The sequence below is a fragment of the Embiotoca jacksoni genome, unplaced genomic scaffold, assembly GCF_022577435.1.
Source record: "Embiotoca jacksoni isolate LCO1_2020_lvr unplaced genomic scaffold, fEmbJac1.0.p SCAF_68, whole genome shotgun sequence".
NCBI lineage: Eukaryota > Metazoa > Chordata > Actinopteri > Embiotocidae > Embiotoca > Embiotoca jacksoni.
The window spans coordinates 1,344,771-1,367,301 of record NW_027185423.1 but is presented as its reverse complement, the minus strand read 5'-3'; the positions used below and the strand labels follow the sequence as shown (position 1 = coordinate 1,367,301).

Sequence of the window (22,531 nt, the reverse complement as noted above, 5' to 3'; positions counted from 1 at the left end):
TGTCATCGGCGTAGAGATGTACACAGCCAGTATGCAAGTATGATACAATGTCGTTCATATGGAAGGTGAGCAGAATCTTTAATCAATCCTTATCACATCATCCTGCGTACTTGACCGTCAAGCTTTGTCTAACTGTCGCCCTTCAACAACACAAAAAGTAGAATCCACCATCCAAGACACGCTGAGGTCTTTTAATATGCAAATCAATTCACAAAACCAAACCACAACAACCAGCTGTCATTTAGGAATCAATGCTTTATTTCAGTGTTGAATGTGTGTGAATATTAAGAGATAGTCCATAACGGTGGACAAACATGACGGAGTAATTACAGAGAGAAAGAGCAGGCAGATGACACTGTGAGAAGCTGATCAATACTTCCAGAGCTGTGTTCCAGAACACCACCCAGCCATTTGAGGGACAAATAAAACCGAAGGGCCCTCAAATAGATGTTTAGTCTGCAAATTAACGATTTATGTTTTAAATGGTTATAAGCTAACTCTTGCTTCCTGTTTGCAATAAAGTTCAAATCAAGATTACTGAGAAGGCAATTCCATCAATATCGACTTTGAAACAACATTCATATGTATGACTGACATTAAGGCTCAATATCCAGCAAACAAGGCCCAGCTTACTTTAAGGAACACAGCCTGATTTTGTTGAAACAATCAATAGCGCCGACAAATTCTAAAATCTTCTCCCAGCTCACCGTTGAAAATGTACTTTTAACAGACTCTTGAACAGACAGACAATCAGCACAAATGGAGAAACATGAACTATTTTTGGGGACAAACTTTGATTTTCATCTATTATTCTTATTGAACATGCACTTGTCTTATGGTTTTGAAAAACTAGTTTGTCTTATAGCTATCTAAAAATGATGAGCATCCAGAAACCAATGGCAACAAACAAGCAAAAGCTATTAAGTTAGCTTGTAACAAGTACATACAAACCGTCAGCATTCAGCGCTAATGTTTTTGAAAGTTTGGTCATTCTCCTATTTAGCTACAGCTCACATATTAGCTTTGTGCTAAAAGTTTCCACTGGATTCAATCAGAAATGCAATGCTAACATGCTGTTTTTGCTAACTGGCTAACTTGATTGTTTCCCTCCTACATGACAACTTAGAAACAAATAATAAATAAATAAATAATAGATGATTTGTCCACTAACAACAGTCACAACAATCATGTTTTGATTTAACAGATAAAATGTATAAAAAGAAGAAACATAATGGGCACTTAAGAATTCCAATGCACGTGGTGGAACACAATCAAGATTCAAATGAGAAACTACATCAATAAATAATAAATAAAAGTAATAAGTTCGATCAGAAAACCCTTGACCGACTGTGAACATAGTGTGTAAATAGTTTTTTGTATTCCTTTATTGAATGAAGACGGACATTGTGTGAATAATTGATAGGACACCGCGTCCTCTACCACAAGCATCTTCTGTATATTAATAGTGCATTTTAATCTCAGCGTTGAAATCTAAGTAACTGAAATGGTTTCTTGCCCTTTCAACAGCTCATGTAAATGCTTTGCAGTTTTTATTATTACTTTCACACGCAGCACTTTTCCAAAAGTGTTTTTTAAATGCCTTGCAGTTTCACATTTGTTTTGCTTTGCTGTACTCGATTGAAATAATAATCGTCTTGCGTGGAGTGAACTGTTTGTAAAACGGGCTCTAACACCTCGTCTCCGGTATGTTGGTTGTCAACGATCACGTAGTAACACAGGCATGCTTCGAGAACACTGAGGTATCTTTTTTCAGACGCGACGTGTGGAATTGTTCAAGCGGGCGACAGCACTTGACGGACTTCTTAAAGCGTTCCAGGATCCCGACCTCTTCCTTTTTCTTTTTTATCGTTACTGAGACGGCAAGCGGGAACGATTGAGTTAAAAATGATTCTGATTCCCAAAATGTCAATTACTTTGAGCATTGCACGTGATATTATTAAAGGTATTCTCACAAATATATAAGATAGATTTATAGACTTCTTATTTTTTTTTCCTCCTTGCAACAGATTTTTTTTTCAGGAAAAAATATACGAACACTCAAACCAAGCATAGAGCGACAATGCTGCTTGTCAATTCTACCGTGTCAATCAAGCCAATCAATCAATCAATCAATTAATCAGTCATTCAGTCAATCAGAATTTGTCAAGCGATCGTTTCCAACGATGAATCTATTGCCTAAGACGTGTAAAGAATGCTAGTATATGAGAAACAATATAAACATTCCATATTCAAACAATCCTAATGTACAAACAACGAGCTAAAAGTGGCCCATGTCTCCGTCTGTTATATATCTGAGTGAATGGAAGTTTGGCGGGGAGAAGTTAAACCGTTTTTCTTCATGGATTTACACTTGAAGTGGTTTGCTCAAGGGCACCCTGACCAGGTCTAAGGATTGGTAGCTAATGCTAGCTTGAACTGCGGTACTAAATCCATACGGTAAGTCAGCGGTAGTGATGTGGAACCACAGACATGTCGTAGACCTCTTTTAGCTCGTTGGCAATTATTTCGTCAATTACATCGAATACAAGAAGGCAGAACATTTAAAAAAAACAAAAACGTTCAAACCTCCAATCCATTCGCTCCATAATTATAACCCTTTATTCATGTGTTCATGCCTTTGATATTTCTTAGATCCCTTTATTGAGCATTCAGTCCATCGTGGATTTAGGAAGTAGTGGTTCCCGAAAACCTTTCTCAGCAACGTTTGTTTATTTCCCTTTCTTTTCTTGAAGCCGTCTTCCAATCCAATCCGCCGTCGTTCCGCTTCAGCCAAAAGTAGGCAAGAGGGACAACTTGTATTTGACATCATTAATCCATTGTTGCATAACTGTTTTCAATTTCTCAATTTCCCATTCCATCTTCATCCCTCTTCAGACCTCTCTGCTATCCGCTGTTTGAAATGTTTTGACCATTTTACTTCATCAAAATCCTCAAAGATGTCAAAAAGTAGATATTTCCATCGTAGTTCGAATGATGTAATGATGGCCGCTCTGCGTCTCCTCGGTTTCCCCCTCATGTGTCCACGCATCCTTCCAGAGTTACAGGTCTGCGGTAGAAGTTCATGCAGTCCTTCCTCGTTCACTGTATCTCCCCACTTTGCCTCCTTCTCCCCCCGCCCACCTCCCTCCTGCCTCACTGCAGGTAGCGGTAGACTTTGAAGCAGTGGTTGCCCGAGTCGGCCACCACCACGTGCCCGTCCGAGGTCAGAGCCAGACCTTGGGGTCCGTACAGGGGGTCGGCCGACGTGTTGATGTATGACAGGAAGGAGCCGCTGCCGTCGAACACCTGCAGGTGTTTTTGATGAGGGAGAGAAAAGAAATGCATGAGAAGATGGTCCATCGCGTCACACGTCGACAAACCCGGCGCACGGAGGTTGTACCTGAATTCTGCTGTTGCCCCAGTCGGCTACGATGATGTTTCCGTTGATGTCCACAGCGACACCAGTGGGAGCGTTGAACTGGCCGTTTCCTTCACCGTTCGAGCCGAACTTCAACACCAGCTCTCCCTCGGGGGTGAAAACCTGACCAGAGAAAGAAATCAACGTCCACCCGTTTGCCTTTTATAGCGTTCGACTGCAGGTGTCCTTTAACTCAAAGCTGAGCAAGAGATCAAAAAAGAAGCCTCCTGTTGAGTACCTTGACAGAGTGGTTATGGAAGTCTGTCACAATGATCTCGTTGTTCTGGTTCACTGCTGCAAAGTGTGGACCTTCAGGACGGGAACAAAGACAACAAAAACAGATCGTATGTTCAGTGATTACACTTCAACAAACAAGATATTTCCAGTTAATACACTTCAAACTTCCCCTTCACTGCTTTAACCTCCCTTAGTCAACACTTTTAAGTGCTTTCACTGAACTTGAACTGCTTTTAATTTGGACAAATTGGCTTTAATTGTGTCCGATGGTTTACAAACATGTCGTGTAGAAACGATTCCACTTCAACTACTCTCACCTGTTCTACTCTCACCTCTTCCACTTCAACTACTCTCACCTCTTCTACTCTCACCTCTTCCACTTCAACTACTCTCACCTATTCTACTCTCACCTCTTCCACTTCAACTACTCTCACCTATTCTACTCTCACCTCTTCCACTTCAACTACTCTCACCTCTTCTACTCTCACCTCTTCCACTTCAACTACTCTCACCTATTCTACTCTCACCTCTTCCACTTCAACTACTCTCACCTCTTCTACTCTCACCTCTTCCACTTCAACTACTCTCACCTATTCTACTCTCACCTCTTCCACTTCAACTACTCTCACCTCTTCTACTCTCACCTCTTCCACTTCAACTATTCTCACCTATTCTACTCTCACCTCTTCCACTTCAACTACTCTCACCTATTCTACTCTCACCTCTTCCACTTCAACTACTCTCACCTCTTCTACTCTCACCTCTTCCACTTCAACTACTCTCACCTCTTCTACTCTCACCTCTTCCACTTCAACTACTCTCACCTATTCTACTCTCACCTCTTCCACTTCAACTACTCTCACCTCTTCTACTCTCACCTCTTCCACTTCAACTACTCTCACCTATTCTACTCTCACCTCTTCCACTTCAACTACTCTCACCTCTTCTACTCTCACCTCTTCCACTTCAACTACTCTCACCTCTTCCACTTCAACTACTCTCACCTCTTCCACTTCAACTACTCTCACCTCTTCTGCTCTCACCTCTTCCACTTCAACTACTCTCACCTCTTCCACGTCACTGCGTTCACCTTCAGAAAGATTTGAGTTCTTCCACTGCATTAAGTCCAAGCTGTAAACAGCTTCAGTGATATGTGTGAGATTATAACTGAGTCTATAAAACATCCAAGATTGACGTATTCTGACAGTTTTCTACCTGCGAACTGCTTGTCACCGTTGCCCCGACTACCAAACTTGGTAATGAGCTTGCCGGTCAGCTGGAAGATGAAGACGGTGCACGCCTTGTTGTCAACCACGATCACGTGACCGTTCTGGTCCACGGACACGCCCTTCGGCCCCATCAGTCTGCCGGAGCCGAGCTTTGCCTGGTGGACGGCCAATACGAGCGATGAAAGGATGAAGAACACGGACAACGCATCGAAGAATCTGAATCAGAATCTGAATCAGAATCTGAGCGTTTACACCAACTTCAGACCGACTTCCGGTGACGGAGGTGTTTGTGCTCCACGCCGTCACGGCACACCTACCTTGAACTTGCCCTCGCCGGAGAAGATGCTGACCCACTTGTTGTCGTAGTCGGCAATGATGATGTCACCACTGGGGTGCACGGCTACACCCGTGGGGCGCTGCAGTTGCCCTGGCGACCGCCCCCGCACCCCGAAGCGAGTCTTGAATTCCCCCTCGTTGGAAAAAATCTGGAGACACAACGCATTCCTCAGCTTGTGACCTAAATGTAAGACTCCTGAAGAACGAGAGGGCCGGACGGAAAGAAGCCGTACCTGCACACACTGATTGTTGCTGTCAGCAATCAGGATCCTGCCGCTGGAGGAGGCAGCTACTCCTTGAAGGTTGGTGAACTCTCCTTTATTCCTTCCCTTAGTTCCTGAACAGCACAACAAATTGATTTCAGGCCTCAGTTGGACATTTTGGACACAAATTCAGAGGATGCAGAAACATTTGTTTTATCTGTAATTATAACGTCTGACCTGACGCTTAAATTGTCCCAGTTACCTTGACAACAACTACTACTGATCAGGTAGATTTTTGAATATGACTTGATAATTATGGCTCCATAAAAGGACAATATGCTGGTGCAGTAGTTAACATTGTTGGCTCCTTGGGTTTAAACCTGCCTCGCATTCACGAGGGTTTTTCTGTGGGTGTTGTGGCTGAGTCTGGCTCCGCCCACCACCACTGATGAAGCTTATAGTCACGTTTCAGCTCTCCTACTGTTTTTTTTCTTTTTCTTACTCTTACTTGGGATAAACATATTTTGGCAATACAGTTCACAAACTGGATCTTTTTTTTACCCAATATTTGACTTTATGTTGGTTAATTTTTACCATTAAAAAGTAGCATGAAGCTGCAAGATGCTCCTGGAAACACTGTAACCATGGAAACAAGCAACAATCACTGGAATCAGGCTCCACCGTGCAAAAATCTGGACTTTCCTCAGACAATTAACAACATGGCTGTATGTTGAACTTTGAAAATAGCTTCTGCTTCAGTGCCTGGTTCTCCCGCACTTCTTCCGTCCTTCCAGACGAACGTCTCACCGATCCTGAAGATGAGGTCGTCCTCGATGGGGTTCTGAGTCTTGCGACGCGGGGTGCCCAGGGCGCTGCTCGCCCTCTTGGAGCCCTTCTTCTTCTGGCCGGGGGACTTCCCTCGTCTCTTCGCCCCCTCGGAGGAGCCCGTGGACGGGGTGGCGTTGGCTGCCGAGTTGGTCGCTGTTGTGGTCGAAGGAGACACCTGCAGGGACAGCGACGGAGGAAGGACACACATTTAGTCATCCAAATGTTGGGCAAGCAGAAAGTAGACGTTCCCCATTTGCAGGACAAATTAAGAGAAAGCTCCGCCCACCTCCACCTCCGTCTCTAAGGCTCTGCCCACGGTCAGTCTGAAGGGACTTCCTTTGATGTGCTGGTCGTACAGACGGAGAGCCAGCGAGAAGTCGCCCTCCTTCGGCACCGTGTACACAAACTCGTACGTCCCGTTCTTGTGGTCCACGATCTCACCATCTACTATGCTGCCATCTGGGGTGAAAACCTGCACGAGCACATGGGGAATGTTTTGTACGTTTCTCGTTCACGTGTCAACAGAATTGTATTTTATCTGAATAAAACAAACCTCCGCTGACAGGATCGCGTTGCCGCTTTTGCAGGCTCCTCCTGACTTGTCTCTTGTCACGATGGTAACCGAGGCAGGATGTCCCACGACGTACTGCTCCAGGCCGGCGCCCATGGCTTCACTCTGGCTTGCCACCGCGCTGAGGAAGAGGAGGAAGACGAGGGTGGGTAACGTGCAAAATTCTCTTTTATTTAACACCGGCCAGAATGTTTTGCGTCGGCACGGCCTCACCTGGTCGTGACGATGGTCCCCAGGTTGTGAATGGACTTCCTCAGCCCGTCCGTCTCCATCACCAGATCCAGCTGGTCGTTCTCCTGCGGCTGGCACGGCAAGCCGAGGCTCGCCAGCTCCCCCAGCCTCTCCCCCAGCTCCCGCTCCACCTGCAGGCTGGCCACGCACGCCTCCCCAGCCAGGGCCTCCTCCGTCTGGGTGCAGGTGGCCGTGATGTCCCCCTCTCCCCGGACGAGGCCGTCTATCTGGGCCTGAAGAACCTGGAGACAGTGGTGAGTATTGAGTGAGGTACTCCAGCAGCAGGAGAGGTTGTACTTTCACTACCAGAACAATAAGGGCTCTCAGAAGTAACAGCCGTAGCTCTCGATCATAATCTCTGCCGGACACCTTCTGTTTGAGTCCATATGTAACTTCCAGCTCCATCAGAAGGACGCTCTTCCGAACGTCCAGCTGCTTGTGCAGATCCTCGAAGCTCGACTGGATGTCCTCCTCGATGGAAGCTCTCTGATTGGTCAGCTGCTGGAGGATCTCCTTGACGAAGGACAGCGCGTCTGAGATTTGAGGGAGTCTGGAGCGCAGAGGTACGAAGGTGAGGTCAAAGGTCGGTTCAATTCCTTTCCAAGATTGCCCTAAAAATATAATGCCCTGTTTACCGTATTCAAATCTTCACGTGTGCAACTCAGCACGAATATACAGTTGAATTTCTTCTAATTGATCAAATAAAATGTCAGCAATTCCTTCTGGCTTTTGCATGCTGATAAATCATAAATATTTTGTCCTGCGTTTCCCTTTTACTTGTAGTGGAGTATTTTTAAACAGTTGTAGTCAGAAAAATATCTTTTCTTTCCCATTTTTGAAAAGTCTATTTTCACTCCATCACAGTTGTATTTGAAGCGTGTCGCTGGTTGCCGTGTTGGGTAGCGTTGGATTCAAACTACAGTCAACCAAATATCAGTAGATTGTTTGAGAAATAACTTGTTTTAAAAGCTCATAATTAATGAGTTCATCGTTGTGGGTGAAAAAATCAGCAGCGTCTTTTTATTGACTGACTCAAATCTGTCCTCGTGACTGTTAAATTAAGTTTTGTTTGAGGAGTGCGCCCCCTGTTGGGTGTATGGCTTATTGAAACCTTTATAAACCCTCAACTCTTCCAACTGAGGACATCACAGTGAGGCAACAGTCGGTCAAACTGTCATTCAGAAGTAAAAAGACGTTTTTATTAAAGCGTTTTAAACACAATTTAGGGTAATGGCATTCTCATCATGTCATTTTTCTAACAATAACTACTGACTTTTACACAAAGGAGAAGTCCGAATAGATTCAGGCAGCGTATGAGAGTCTGTCTCCTCATGAACACCTTCAATAATAGATGAATGTTTAATAAGGTGTTCACCTGCTCTGGACGGCCCCCAGCTTCTCCTGCAGGCTGCTGCGGTGCTGCTCCAGGGCCTGGTCTAGGGGCACCTTAGGGTGCTCTTCATGGTCCGACACGCAGTCCTCACACAGCGCACACTCGCATGCCGAACAGTACAGGTCGGCCACCTGCAGGTGGACAGAGAGAGTCAGATAAAACACGGAGTTACATTGAGGTTGAATGAGTGCTCAGATAACTCTGATTGAAAAGGTTTGTCTGTTACTGAATCTAACAAAACATCAGGTTTCTGCCCGTTTGGTTGATGCTTTTAGTTACTTTCATTGTGTTTTATTGACACATCTCAGCAGATACCAGACCGCACCACAGGCCTGTCAATCAAACAGACACGCCCCCCCCAAACGTATCGCCTTTCGATGCCTCATATTGAATTAATGATGTCATTATTTCAGATGGACCGCCAGAAAACTAACAAGAAGGAGTGTATTTCAGGTGAGAAGTTAGACGGGAGTGTTTTGGTGCCGGAGGTTTGGTTGGAGCCCTAGTGGCCCTCAGTGGTACTGCAGTTTCAGGCTCGACCAAACTGGATTCACTTTTCAGACCCTGAAGCTCCGTCCACATTGACACGCTGTCCTCCAGTGGACAGGTGGGTGTATTACACACTTTGGCTTTTTGTGAACTTTTGCCCTTTTAGAATTTTTCGTGAGGAAGCTGCAACCTTTGTTTGAGTCCGAGACTAATTCTCCAAAAGGGGTAAACAAAAATCTTGTTCTTGGTCTTAGATTGAAATTGGTGCGTGTGATTTGGTTGCCATATGTTTGGTGAATGTATCAGGCGGTAGAAATAGCAGTGATGGCAGACATCGACCCACCGCAGTGGTGTGTCGGGTTCTCACCTTCCCTGCATGCTGCTGGCAGGTGTTTTTGCCGGGTGGAGCCTCCAGGACGGTGCACTCCTCACTGCTGCTATCTGGGGAGTGTTGGTGGGCCTCCATCGACGAGCGGTAGCCTGGTGGGGGTGAACCTCCGAACACACCCCTCACTCCACACTGCAGCCAGGGGAAGGGGCTTTATGTTCGGACACGAGGCTTCCTGCTGTCTGCTTCTGTCGTTTGTGTCTGTAAACTTCTTCTCGTTTATTCCATTTTACATTCAAGAGGCGGAGACGAACATCCAAATGACCTCATCATGGTAACTCTCAGCACACGTGGGATCCCAGAAGAAAAAGCATGTCAAAGTTTAGCATCCCAGAAAGAACTTCACATGTGTGTCTTATTCTTACGTGTCTGTTCATAAGAAGTGAAGCTAGTGGCCTTTATTTGAGCTTGTAGTCAATGAAACACAGCGCATCTTACTCCATTGTAATCCTGTTGGGTGGAAAAAGGGTCGAGGCTTCCAAATCTTAATATATCTCCCATTTAATACGTCCTCCTGCCTCCACAGTAATGTACGCGGATTATAACGTAGGAGCAGCTCTTCAGTCCTCTTCAGGTGGGAATTTTGGGTGAAAGTGACGGACTTTAGTGTTGATTTAATTCACGGATGGTTCAGGCTGAGGACAGACTCCAGGGTGTCCTGCGGAGACAAGAGAGAGGGATGAGGATGAGTGAGAAAAGCAGATTAACATGGACATAGAAAACAGAATCAACACTTAATCTGTTCATTCTCGACTGCATGTAATAAGTTTTATGATTATGGTATTTGATGTGTGTGCAAGTCGGTCCGATTTCTTTTGAAATGCTCAAAGTTCCTGGAGCTGCAGTTCTACTAGCAGCCACTAGATGGGGCTCCCAGAAAACTCGGACTGCATTGAAGTGGTTGGGACAGCATTATTTGGATTACTCCACCAGTGTTTCTACTCAAATTTGTGATGTATTCCCGTGTTTCTTGGCTTTAATTTTTTAAGTCTGCTAAAATTAAAAATGAATTAGGAATTATACACTAATATTCAGTGTGTTTCATTTATTGTATTGTATATGTCTGATCTCAAGTCATTTCATCTAAAAATCTGGCATTTTCTATTTATTTAAAACCTTTTAACTCTTACTGCAGTTAACTTTTTTCTAGACTGGAAACAGCTGATTTTTAAGATTTTTTTTTTTTTATCAAGGTAAATCAACTTACTGCATGGACAGATACGTTCACTAATATTAGGTCATCATCTGCTCAAATATTTTATTTTATTTATTTTAAATTTTTTAGTAAAAAAAATTCCTGCAGAAGAAATGACAGTAAATCACAAACTGCAGCTAATAAAACCAGGATAAATACAGTCTGTCGTGCCCACTATAGGAATGCACATATGTTCCTTCCAGATGGCTCCTTAGATCGCTGCACACCCCAATCAGCCCCCAGATGGTACAATCCACGGAGGTGAACCTGTGCTGCCAGCCCACAGACAGATGGTATGATCCACAGACAGGAGGGAGAGAGGAAGGGAGGGAGGGAGGGAGGGGAGGTGCTGCTTGCAGTACCAAAAGGAGGAGAGGTGAATGAATAAAGAGCTTTAGTAATGTAGGTCACCGAAATGTCTTCAAAGTGATGGGAAGTGAGGCTGTGGTTTCCATGGGAACAGACTGCATGGGGAGAGGAGGGTGTGGCACTCGGAGGAAAATACAACAAAAAGTAAAGCAATCATGGGTCCTTTAATCCGCAAATCCTACATTTATCCATCTGTGTGCTGAGAGCAGGAATCAGCGGTGTAGAACAAAATGTAGGAGAACATCTATGAGCATCCTCTGTGGGCCTCCTTCTTCTTCTCCATCCACGTCTGACACTTCTTTAAAAAAAACATGTACTAACAACTGTACTCATGAATCCTTTCAAAGTACATTTAAACAAGTACTGATTATCTGAGAAATGTGATTAAGTCTGCACATTTCATCTCTCCTTTCTCAACATAGTGTAGCTGAAAACTTCTTTAAGGAGGTTAAATAAGGTCTTCTTGAAGTACCACACATTATGTTCTTCCTGTTTGTTAATCAGACAGAACTATTCAAAAAAAAACATTTTATCTTCCTGGAACAAGTCGGACCCTGATAACCAGAACATCAGTCGGTCCACACACCTCCTTGTTCCTTCACCTCAGATCTGCAGTCTGAACATGGGTGGAACCAACATGATGATGAGTCAGCGCTCCGTTCACTGCACAGACACATGATTTGTAGATCAGAGCTCAGACTAGTTTCACTTCTACGGAACAGAAGCAGCAGCTTCACTTTAAGGAAGTGACAGCAGCTGTGTCACAGACCAGAGATTTACTACAGGACGCTCTGAGGGACGGACGGACAAACATCTCAAAGACTGTTAGTGAAGTGGACGTTTTACTATCAGAACCAGAACCAAAGACCAGAGATTTACTACAGGACGCTCTGAGGGACGGACGGACAAACATCTCAGAGACTGTTAGTGAAGTGGACGTTTAACTGTCAGGACCAGAACCAAAGACCAGAGATGAGTTCTTAATATATTCACGAGAAATCACTCTGGATCCAAACACAGCAAACAGAAATCTGTTATTATCTGAAGGGAACAGAAAAGTAACATTTATGGATCAAGAACAATCTTATTCTGATCATCCAGACAGATTCACTCGTTGGTGTTTTCAGGTCCTGAGTAGAGAGAGTCTGACTGGACGTTGTTACTGGGAGGTGGAGAGGAGAGGAAGAGGAGGAGGAGGAGGAAGAGGAGTAGACCTTAGCACAGAAATCAGAACACCTTCCTGTAACACTCACTTCCTGTAAAACTCACTTCCTGTTCTGACTTTGTAAACACACAAATCTACATTTACATTTATTGTTTCTTCAGACCGAATGTTGTTGTTGTTCCGATCCTTGTACACATAAATCAACTGTATTGATCCTGATCATTGTCAGTCATGAAATATGAAGTCAGAAAATGTTTTCCACAAGTCATCACGATCCCGTAAACTATTACATCGTAATTTCCTCAAATATTGTGATGTAATTTGCGGAGTTTAAAGTAAATGTTTTTGCAGTATGATGGCAGGAATGAGAAAAAATTGCCAGTGAAGGAAAAACATTTTTGTTGTTGTTGTTGTGTTTACCAACTCCCTGCTAAAGAGTAATCTGTGCTGACTTCCTGTGATAGTAATCCTGCAGAAATATTTCACCTGTAATGTGTTTTATTTTCTGTGTTGAACTTAGAGAACCATCACGGAGCTCTAAGTGATAAAAAAAAGTCTAAAAGTGACGAATCTTTCCAGAACAGACGGTCGGTGACTGAAATATAGAAACAAAGAACACATCTGCCTTCAAAATAAGAGCTTTAGACTGAAATATAGAAACAAAGAACACATCTGCCTTCAAAATAAGAGCTTTAGACTGAAATATAGAAACAAAGAACACATCTGCCTTCAAAATAAGAGCTTTTCATGTTTTTTAAACCACATTCATTCAACACTAAAACAAAGTTGTTGCGGTTAGCTAGCAGCAGTTTGTTTTGATGGTGAGAGGAGAGGGGGCGGAGCCTAATGGTTGGAAATAAACTATTTTGGGGGAATAAAATCAGTTTTATTTTGAAAGGAGACTTTATGTCAGAATACTTTTAGCAGAGTTTCTGTTCACGATGTGCTTCAGTTTGCATTTATTATTGTGATTGTAAGATTTTCTGGAGGTGTTTCTAATGCTTTGAAGATAATTGTATTGGGTTGTGTTAGATTTTTTTCAGATGTACCTAATAAAGTGGTTACTGACTGATCGATTTCATTTCTGATAATTTGTCAAATTTTCAGTTTTTTTTAAATAATTTTAAAAGATACAAATTTTAACAATAACAACAAAAAACTTTTTAAAAAAAGTTTCAATATGACAAATTTTATAATATAACTTTTTATTTTTATTTTAGTCACAATCAAAAGTATGATCTCAATTTTTATCAAGCGAATACTCTACAGTTTTTAGTTTTTTCCTTAAAATACTTTACAGTCTCTTTTGCTACTAATCTTTCCTTTTAACCTTAAATTCATATAAATCTAGAGTCTTTGAATAAACATATGTGAAGCAATAAATAGATATAATAAAGGTCCACTGGTTATGAACTTTGTTGAACAATAATAATTTCCTTTTTTATTCAGAAATGAGATTGTTTTCTGTCCGCGTCTGTTGTTCTCTCATCCGAAGTGTTTTTACTGCAACATCTGTGTGGAAAATATGAAATGAATATTCTTATGAATAATTTATAAATAGGAGGGATTATGGATATGAGTCCCTCTGATTTTGTACCATAATCCTGTTTTAAGACCTCCTCCCCCCAAAACACTCAAAATGTTCAGAGGACGCAACCTTAACAAGACAAACACACACACACACACACACACACACACACACACACACACACACACACACACACACACACCCATACACACACACACACACACACACACACACACACACACACACACACACACACACACCCATACACACACACACACACACACACACACACACACACACACACACACACACACACACACACACCCATACACACACACACACACACACACACACACACACACACACACACACCCACACACACACACACACACACACACACACACACACACCCATACACACACACACACACACACACACACACACACACACACACACACACACACACACACACACACACCCATACACACACACACACACACACACACACACACCCACACACACACACACACACACACACACACACACACACACACACACACACACACCCATACACACACACACACACACACACACACACACACACACACACACACACACACACACACACACACACCCATACACACACACACACACACACACACACACACACACACACACACACACCCATACACACACACACACACACACACACACACACACACACACACACACACACACACACACACACACACACACACCCATACACACACACACACACACACACACACACACACACACACACACACACACCCATACACACACACACACACACACACACACACACCCACACACACACACACACACACACACACACACACACACACACACACACACCCATACACACACACACACACACACACACACACACACACACACACACACACACACACACACACCCATACACACACACACACACACACACACACACACACACACACACACACACACACACGGTATCTCATGTCTGTTACACCCCCACATTCCATTCAAGGATTCTCTGCTGTACAACGCTGCAAAGGATTATGGGGCAGCACGGAGGCTCTTTCAGTGCAGGGTGTGTTTGTGTTTGTTTGTTTGTGTTTGTTTGTGTGTGCGGTGACGGTCTGTAACTGTCACCGAGCGGTACACAATCGAACCCCTTCTTTCTGTTTCAGTTTCCCTTCGGCTTCACGGAGAAGAAGCTCGTGTATTGTCTGAACTTTCTGACTCACAGAGACGTTTGCAGACGACTGATTGTGCGTTTGATGTCCAAACATCAGTTCAGTTTCCCTCCCGAACACTTTAAGTTGAACGTTTCCTACATTATCACTGCTTTTCATTTGTTTCTGTATGATTGTCTCAGGAGCGATCGAATATGAGGAAGTATTCAGAGTGTCGTCTCTTCATCATCATCATCATCATCATCATCATCACTGAGTTCCTCACGTTAACGAGACCGCTGGTACCTGAACATTAGTGATGTCACCATGGAAACCTGAAACTGGAGCAGACAAACATCAGATTTTGGAAAAAAATTTGGGGGGAAAGGAAAATCTTTAACACACAGCCGAGCTTCCAGCCGAGTGTTCCTGAGCCCATGCAGTGGTTTCCACTACAGAATCATGTCTGTTTTTAAAGCAGTGTTATGAAGTGATGAAGACAAACTGTAATGACTAAAATTACAATATATTAGCTTAACAAACACCAAGAATTGAACTTCCACGACCTCTGACATTTCTGTAAACATCAGCAAACACGTCACAACTCGTGAACTCAAGGCTTATAGAAAAATGCAAGTTCCGACGTCGTGAATACCACAAGAGGGCGCCGTTCGTATGGACTTTTCTCATGTAAACGTTGAATATGACCCCATTTGAATACAAACGTCCTTTGTATGATTGTTGGCCCCGCCCTGATTGGTCTCACCTGTCCCTCGTTGTCCTTCCCTCCCTGCTGTATTTAATCTGTGCTCTTCTTCTTCCCTATTTGTCTCTTTGTTTCAGTTTCCCGTCTGTTGCTGCGTCACACACCGTTAACCGACTGCCTAAAGTCACATCCTGACGTCTCCGTTACAACAACCTGAGGTTTGTTTGGCACTTCCTGTTACCACGGTAACCATGGGTGCCACCAAATCGACCGTAGTGGACCTTTAAGGGCCCTTTCACACGGAGCGTGACTTTTTCTTGCAATCACTTCACACGCCACCGACTAAAACAATATAAGGTGATGTGTTGTTCTGCTGGAAGGTAACATAGCAACAACAACACGCTTAGCAACAGCTCCATGGCAACCCCACAACGATAGTAGATCACCCTGCCGTTGGTGTCTCCCGACAGCTCATCCTCTCAGATATGGAAACAGTCAGATTGCTGCCTTTCAAACCAAGTCAGCGATAAATTAAAAACATGCTGAGTTCAGAAGTTCCCAGTTTAACGTTCACTACAGATCGCAGTGCTATAAACATGTTGGCAGGATTTACACACTCTATCTCATCATATGTTTCATTTATATTTTACTGGAATAAAACCGATGGTCAGCTGTGACATTTGAAAAATGTCAGAGTACTTAGAAAGTCCAGAGATTAACATCATCGCTCTTTTTAGTTCTTTTGCATCTCTTCAAAGTTCCTCTTTTCGTACTCGTTTTCCATCCGTTCTTCTCTTCGTGGTGATTTGACTCTTTCTGATCATTTTATTGACTTTCCAGCAACAAATATTCATGTCAGATGTCACTTCATACAGAAGCTCAGCTGACCCATGACTGCTTGGGCCCCTGGACCACTGGACCACTAGACCACTGGACCACTAGACCACTGGGCCCCTGGACCGCTGGGCCCCTGGGCCCCTGGGCCCCTGGACCACTGGACCACTGGACCACTAGACCACTGGGCCCCTGGACCGCTGGGCCCCTGGACCCCTGGACCACTGGACCACTGGACTGCTGGGCCCCTGGGCCCCTGGACCCCTGGACCACTGGACCACTGGACCGCTGGGCCCCTGGACCCCTGGACCACTGGACCACTGGACCGCTGGGCCCCTGGACCACTGGACCACTGGACCACTGGACCCCTGGGCCCCTGGACCCCTGGACCACTGGACCCCTGGACCACTGGACCACTGGACCGCTGGGCCCCTGGGCCCCTGGACCACTGGACCACTGGACCCCTGGGCCCCTGGACCCCTGGACCACTGGACCACTGGACCACTGGACCCCTGGGCCCCTGGGCCCCTGGACCACTGGACCACTGGACCACTGGACCCCTGGGCCCCTGGACCCCTGGACCACTGGACCACTGGACCACTGGACCACTGGACCACTGGGCCCCTGGGCCCCTGGACCACTGGGCCACTGGACCGCTGGGCCCCTGGACCGCTGGGCCACGGCCCAGCACGCCCTGTTCAGTGATCCATTAGTGTACTATGTGTCACATTGCTGTAGAAAGCCGAGTGGATCAGCGCAGTGTCTGTTCACAGAAGTGACGTACCTCCTGTTACTGTTAGCAGTCAGGATGCTAACGTGTACATGAAGGCCTGACAGCACACACACACACACACACACACACACACACACACAAACACACAAACACACACACACACACACACACACACACACACACACTTGTACTTGCTGTGAAGCTGAAGTGGATCAGTTTATTCTGCGTTCATTCATTCGTTCTCCACCTCCGTTCATCCTGTAATCTGTCCATCCTCGTTTCCTCCATCCTGCTCCCTCCCCCCTCCCCCCCTCCCTCCCCCCCCTCCCCCCTCCCTCCTCCCTCATCCCTCTCTACACATCATGCTACAGCTGCTGCTGTCATCCTCTAACATTCCTCCATCCATCCCTCCATCCTTCGGTCCTCTCATCCCTCAGCACTCACCGTGTCTTCCTGAGACGCAGCTGACGAGTGTGACTCTGTTTTCCAGCCTGAAGCATCTCGTCATGATCGCGTCTTGTTTGCTGCCTCTCCTCAGCTCTGTGTGTGTGTGTGTGTGTGTGTGTGTGTGTGTGTGTGTGTGTGTGTGTGTGTGGGAGGGGGTGGGAGGATATCATCGTCACGGCAACACCAGCAGCTTGCAGCAGCAGCACTGAGGAGGGGGAGACGGGGAAGGAGGGGGAGGGAGGAGCTGCATTGATCGAGCCTGGCTGCAGCATCCACCAATCAAGAGCAAGATAGGATGATGAGGCAGCAGCTGATTGGTTCGTGTATCTGTCAGTCATATGATGGTGTGGAAGGTGAACTCTCTCTCCGTGTCTAAATGTCTCTCTTCCTCTCATCTCAACTCTGAACAATTCCACATTCAAAATATACAAAAAATTATTTTATTAACTCACCACACAATTATTATTTTTTGTTCCTTGTCTGTTCGTTGTCATTCAATTTATTATTTTTGTTACCTATATATTTACTATTACTGTTCGGGTTTAATAGTACTGTTGTTAATATTTACAAGATGTATTATTTATTGTGAGCCAATGTATGTAAAATTTGTTCTGATTAATTTATATTTACGATTAATATTCAAGAATGGGATCCATTAAAAATATGAAAAATAAAATTAGAATATATTACTGGTAGCAAATACAGTTTTATAAACTCATACATTTCAAATTACTTTATCCTTTACCTTTAATGTTTTAAATTATATATTTCCATGTTTATGTTAGTATGTATTGATTAATATTTGCCAGCAATGTCAGTTGTTATTCATCTTAAAAGATTTAAATCAAGAAATGTTGCACCAAATATTTATTCCTATTTTATTTTGAATATTTATTCAGAATAAATATATTAGATATGAACAAATAATAACTCGATAACAAATAAATGATATGTATATTGCTAAATATTTGAACGTTTCAGGTTACAACATGCAGTAAAACAGGAATCCCAGTTCCGCCTCCAGTCCAGCAGGTGGCGGTAAGGCATCCGTCTAACGGCCGCCATGACGGCCATATAAGACACGGAGGAACGACGTTGGACCCATTTGTCCGCGGAGAGCAGAGCAGACAGCATCTCTTCTGAAGGTAAAAAAATAATCATTTAATCTTCGTTATGATCGTTAAATTAAACATCGGACGTGTTAATTACGCTTCATAGACTCGTTAGTCGGTGATGTTGGCCTCGGATGAGGAGTTTATCTCCCGGATGGACGCAGATTGTTTCGGCTTCATCGGTGCCGCTGAACTCTCCACGTTCACTCAGAGCTGCCGTCGAGCTGGTTTCATGTCGTAAACTCTCCGTCGTTCAACAAACAGCTCTGTGGCAGATTAGTTAGAGTTAAACCCTCGTGTTGGAAAGTTGGTTGTTAAATATAAAGTGGTAGAAACTAGAGGATTTGGCCGCAGCAGTTCATTACGTTAAAAAACAAAAAGAAACGGCTCAAACTTTAGTTTTTAAAGTGTTAAAAGAGTTTCAGAAGTTACGACAACACGTGGAGGAAGTGTTGGAGCTGTTTCTCATCATGCACCAGGAAATAATCAAATGTTCATGAAATACCTGTTGGTCATGTTTTATTTTCTCCAATCAACTTCTCTAAATGTGAAATTGTTCCATTCACAAAGATATAAAACAGAAAAGCTAAATAAAGTCAAATTAGTTGGAATCGGACCACAATCTTCCCCCTCCAGATAAATCATTAAAATTCAATCAATAATCATGTATTGGGTTAAAAGAGGCTAAATGTGCTTCATGAAGATAACAGGAATATAAAGTGGCTTTGTGACTTTTTTAACTAATCATGTAATTGTCATGATGAGTTGGACAGACTGATCAAATCTTTTAATTGATGGATTAAAGATTTACAGAAACCATCAACGGTCTCCTTTTCAGAGTTGAAATGTTTGAGGATCGACCGTCGAGGATGTCGGCCGCACGGACGAGGTGAGAGTTATTATTAAATATATTTATTATATATGTATTTATATATATATTTATATATATATATGTATTTGTATTAAAATATATATTTATATATGTATAAATATATATATACATATATTTATATATATAAATACATGTATATATAAATACATATATATTTATATAAATATATACATATTTATATAAATATGTATTTATATATGTATAAATATATATATATAAATATGTATTTATATAAATGTGTGTATATATATATATATACATATATAAATATATTTTGTGCATACGTGCCGTTTCCTCCGACGCTGTGATGACATGTTTTCCTGCCATTCGTAGTTTCCTCCGGAGGTCTAACGACCAAAGATGGTTCAAACCTTCCTTGGATGTCTGAGCGTCTTCCATGATAATAATTATTAGCAGCATTTGAACTCTTCTTCAGCGCGTTTCTCTGTTTGAATATTTAGTTTGCCGACTTTCTGACATAAAGTGTCCCAACAGGAACCGTTGGCCACCGTAGAGTTTGAGCCTCCGGGCCACCGTAGAGTTTGAGCCTCCGGGCCACCGTAGAGTTTGAGCCTCCGGGCCACCGTAGAGTTTGAGCCTCCGGGCCACCGTAGAGTTTGAGCCTCCGGGCCACCGTCTAACATGAAGACCAGCAGGAAGTCGTCTGGACCGGCGGACGGGTGAGTTGATCGGTTGTCCTGGAGCATTTAGCTCTGAACTTTGTGTCCAATGTAGGTTTTATGTTGACAGTAACAGTATTTTTGTATTCTCCAGATATATTTTTAAAGTCTGGGTGGCTGGTCCCAAATTCAGCAATAAAGTTGATTCAACCTGTTGATCAATTAGTTGTTCTCGTTCTCCCCAACAGTATTAAGAAGCCTTGATATTCATACAAGGAAAACTTTACCAAAAAAAGCCCAACATGTGAAAAACTCTTGGATTTATTTAACTATCAGGATAATAAGAATATAAACCGAAGTGTCGTGTGGTTGTTTTGTCTCATTTTGAAGGAATCGTTTTGAACTCGCTGTAGTTTGTTGTGCTGCCGTTCGCTGTGATGACATGTTTTCCTGCCATTCGTAGTTTCCTCCGGAGGTCTAAAGACCAAAGACGGCTCAAACCTTCCTTGGATGTCTGAGCGAACGTTAGAAGTCAAACTTTTCTCACAAACGTCCTTTTTTCTTTGAACACTAACTTTCTGTTACGTCGTGTTTCAGGCTGAAAGTCGACATCGCCGCTGTCGAGTCCGTCGGAGATGAATCTGAGTGACCGGCCGGTGAAATGTGAAGCTGGTAGGTTTGTTTGTGTCTCTGCTGCTCATTGAAGAGTTCGCTGTGATGACATGTTTTCCTGCCATTCGTAGTTTCCTCCGGAGGTCTAACGACCAAAGACGGTTCAAACCTTCCTTGGATGTCTGAGCGAACGTTAGAAGTCAAACTTTTCTCACAAACGTCCTTGTTGTTTTTTTTAACACTAACTTTCTCTTGCGTCGTCTTTTCAGGCTGAAAGTCGACATCGACACTGTCGAGTCTGTCGGAGATGAATCTGGACGATGTGAAGCTGGTACGTACACGTCGGTCTATTTGCTGTGCGCTTAAAGAGAAATTAAAGAGTTCGCTGTGATGACATGTTTTCCTGCCATTCGTAGTTTCCTCCGGAGGTCTAACGACCAAAGACGGCTCAAACCTTCCTTGGATGTCTGAGCGAACTTAAAAAATAAAAAAAAGTCTCTAACCTTTGAAAAAGCCTTCGTTCAGATGGAGACTTCATGCTGAATTTGTAAGAACACTTGTTTGCTAAGACTGAACTCGATCTTGTTTAATGTCCCTTCAGGTTGAAGCATCTCCAGAGGCGGCGCTTCGGTATCTGATGGTCGAAGGAGAAGTTAGGTTGGTGTTTGATGTTTAATGAATTTGGAAGGTCCGGTCTGCGGCTGCAGTTTAGTAAAGGACAAACCTGAGAGTTCGCTGTGATGACATGTTTTCCTGCCATTCGTAGTTTCCTCCGGAGGTCTAACGACCAAAGACGGCTCAAACCTTCCTTGGATGTCTGAGCGAACTTAAAAAATAAAAAAAAGTCTCTAACCTTTGAAAAAGCCTTCGTTCAGATGGAGACTTCATGCTGAATTTGTAAGAACACTTGTTTGCTAAGACTGAACTCGATCTTGTTTAATGTCCCTTCAGGTTGAAGCATCTCCAGAGGCGGCGCTTCGGTATCTGATGGTCGAAGGAGAAGTTAGGTTGGTGTTTGATGTTTAATGAATTTGGAAGGTCCGGTCTGCGGCTGCAGTTTAGTAAAGGACAAACCTGAGAGTTCGCTGTGATGACATGTTTTCCTGCCATTCGTAGTTTCCTCCGGAGGTCTAACGACCAAAGACGGCTCAAACCTTCCTTGGATGTCTGAGCGAACGTTAGAAGTCAAACTTTTCTCACAAACGTCCTTTTTTCTTTGAACACTAACTTTCTGTTACGTCGTGTTTCAGGCTGAAAGTCGACATCGCCGCTGTCGAGTCCGTCGGAGATGAATCTGAGTGACCGGCCGGTGAAATGTGAAGCTGGTAGGTTTGTTTGTGTCTCTGCTGCTCATTGAAGAGTTCGCTGTGATGACATGTTTTCCTGCCATTCGTAGTTTCCTCCGGAGGTCTAACGACCAAAGACGGTTCAAACCTTCCTTGGATGTCTGAGCGAACGAAGGAGCTCTCGCTGTGACCGTCGGCACGTTTTGTCCCGTGAGCTGACGTTGTGTTTCCGTCTCCCAACAGGTCCTCGGGAAACCAGCAGCTGCACCGATTTCTCTTCTGTCAAATCTGACGGAGGAGTTTTATTTGCTGCCTTTTTCTTACCTTGTTTAGAAATAAAAACTCCAACAGACGCAAAACTGAAAATTGACTTGACATTTTTTGGTGAAGCCTCATTGAAATATAAACATGTTAATTCATGGTTGTAAATAAATCATCTGCTTAAATTTGATGCCTTAATTTTTTATATTAGATTCACTTTATAAAAAGTTAGAATTGACTTTGTATTTA

General features: G+C 43.7%; 1 protein-coding gene, 1 long non-coding RNA gene and 7 other non-coding genes across 14 annotated transcripts; 8 read left to right on the top strand and 1 right to left on the bottom strand.

Annotated features, from left to right (window-relative positions):
• Positions 1-235: 235 nt before the first annotated feature.
• trim2b (tripartite motif containing 2b) lies at positions 236-17,670 on the bottom strand. Of its 5 annotated transcripts, none has more exons than XM_069175532.1 (14): positions 17,497-17,670; positions 9,303-9,981; positions 8,429-8,577; positions 7,423-7,603; positions 7,036-7,295; positions 6,805-6,943; positions 6,538-6,723; positions 6,186-6,426; positions 5,454-5,557; positions 5,202-5,369; positions 4,871-5,039; positions 3,657-3,727; positions 3,401-3,541; positions 236-3,306 (listed from the first exon to the last, which is right to left on the bottom strand). In XM_069175532.1, the coding sequence occupies exons 2-14, from the start codon at positions 9,399-9,401 to the stop codon at positions 3,154-3,156; spliced, it is 2,061 nt and encodes a 686-aa protein (XP_069031633.1). In that variant the 5' UTR covers positions 9,402-9,981; positions 17,497-17,670; the 3' UTR covers positions 236-3,153. The 5 variants fall into 5 exon arrangements, with proteins under 5 accessions (XP_069031633.1, XP_069031637.1, XP_069031634.1 ...); XM_069175536.1 differs by having other exon boundaries at positions 6,231-6,426; positions 17,497-17,668; XM_069175533.1 differs by lacking the exon at positions 17,497-17,670 and adding an exon at positions 17,248-17,333.
• An 869-nt stretch (positions 17,671-18,539) lies between these two features.
• On the top strand, positions 18,540-22,387 carry LOC138214186 (uncharacterized). Of its 2 annotated transcripts, none has more exons than XR_011179606.1 (9): positions 18,540-18,644; positions 19,417-19,500; positions 19,999-20,183; positions 20,721-20,795; positions 21,005-21,066; positions 21,337-21,392; positions 21,687-21,742; positions 21,986-22,060; positions 22,265-22,387. It is a non-coding gene; the product is annotated as an uncharacterized lncRNA (long non-coding RNA). The 2 variants fall into 2 exon arrangements; XR_011179605.1 differs by having other exon boundaries at positions 18,543-18,644; positions 19,450-19,500.
• Positions 19,803-19,895, top strand: LOC138214206 (small nucleolar RNA SNORD14). Its single transcript, XR_011179612.1, has one exon. It is a non-coding gene; the product is annotated as a small nucleolar RNA SNORD14 (small nucleolar RNA).
• Positions 20,553-20,645, top strand: LOC138214204 (small nucleolar RNA SNORD14). Its single transcript, XR_011179610.1, has one exon. It is a non-coding gene; the product is annotated as a small nucleolar RNA SNORD14 (small nucleolar RNA).
• Positions 20,833-20,925, top strand: LOC138214205 (small nucleolar RNA SNORD14). The gene has a single exon (XR_011179611.1). It is a non-coding gene; the product is annotated as a small nucleolar RNA SNORD14 (small nucleolar RNA).
• On the top strand, positions 21,118-21,210 carry LOC138214209 (small nucleolar RNA SNORD14). Its single transcript, XR_011179615.1, has one exon. It is a non-coding gene; the product is annotated as a small nucleolar RNA SNORD14 (small nucleolar RNA).
• LOC138214208 (small nucleolar RNA SNORD14) lies at positions 21,468-21,560 on the top strand. Its single transcript, XR_011179614.1, has one exon. It is a non-coding gene; the product is annotated as a small nucleolar RNA SNORD14 (small nucleolar RNA).
• LOC138214207 (small nucleolar RNA SNORD14) lies at positions 21,818-21,910 on the top strand. The gene has a single exon (XR_011179613.1). It is a non-coding gene; the product is annotated as a small nucleolar RNA SNORD14 (small nucleolar RNA).
• Positions 22,098-22,190, top strand: LOC138214210 (small nucleolar RNA SNORD14). Its single transcript, XR_011179616.1, has one exon. It is a non-coding gene; the product is annotated as a small nucleolar RNA SNORD14 (small nucleolar RNA).
• Positions 22,388-22,531: the final 144 nt, after the last annotated feature.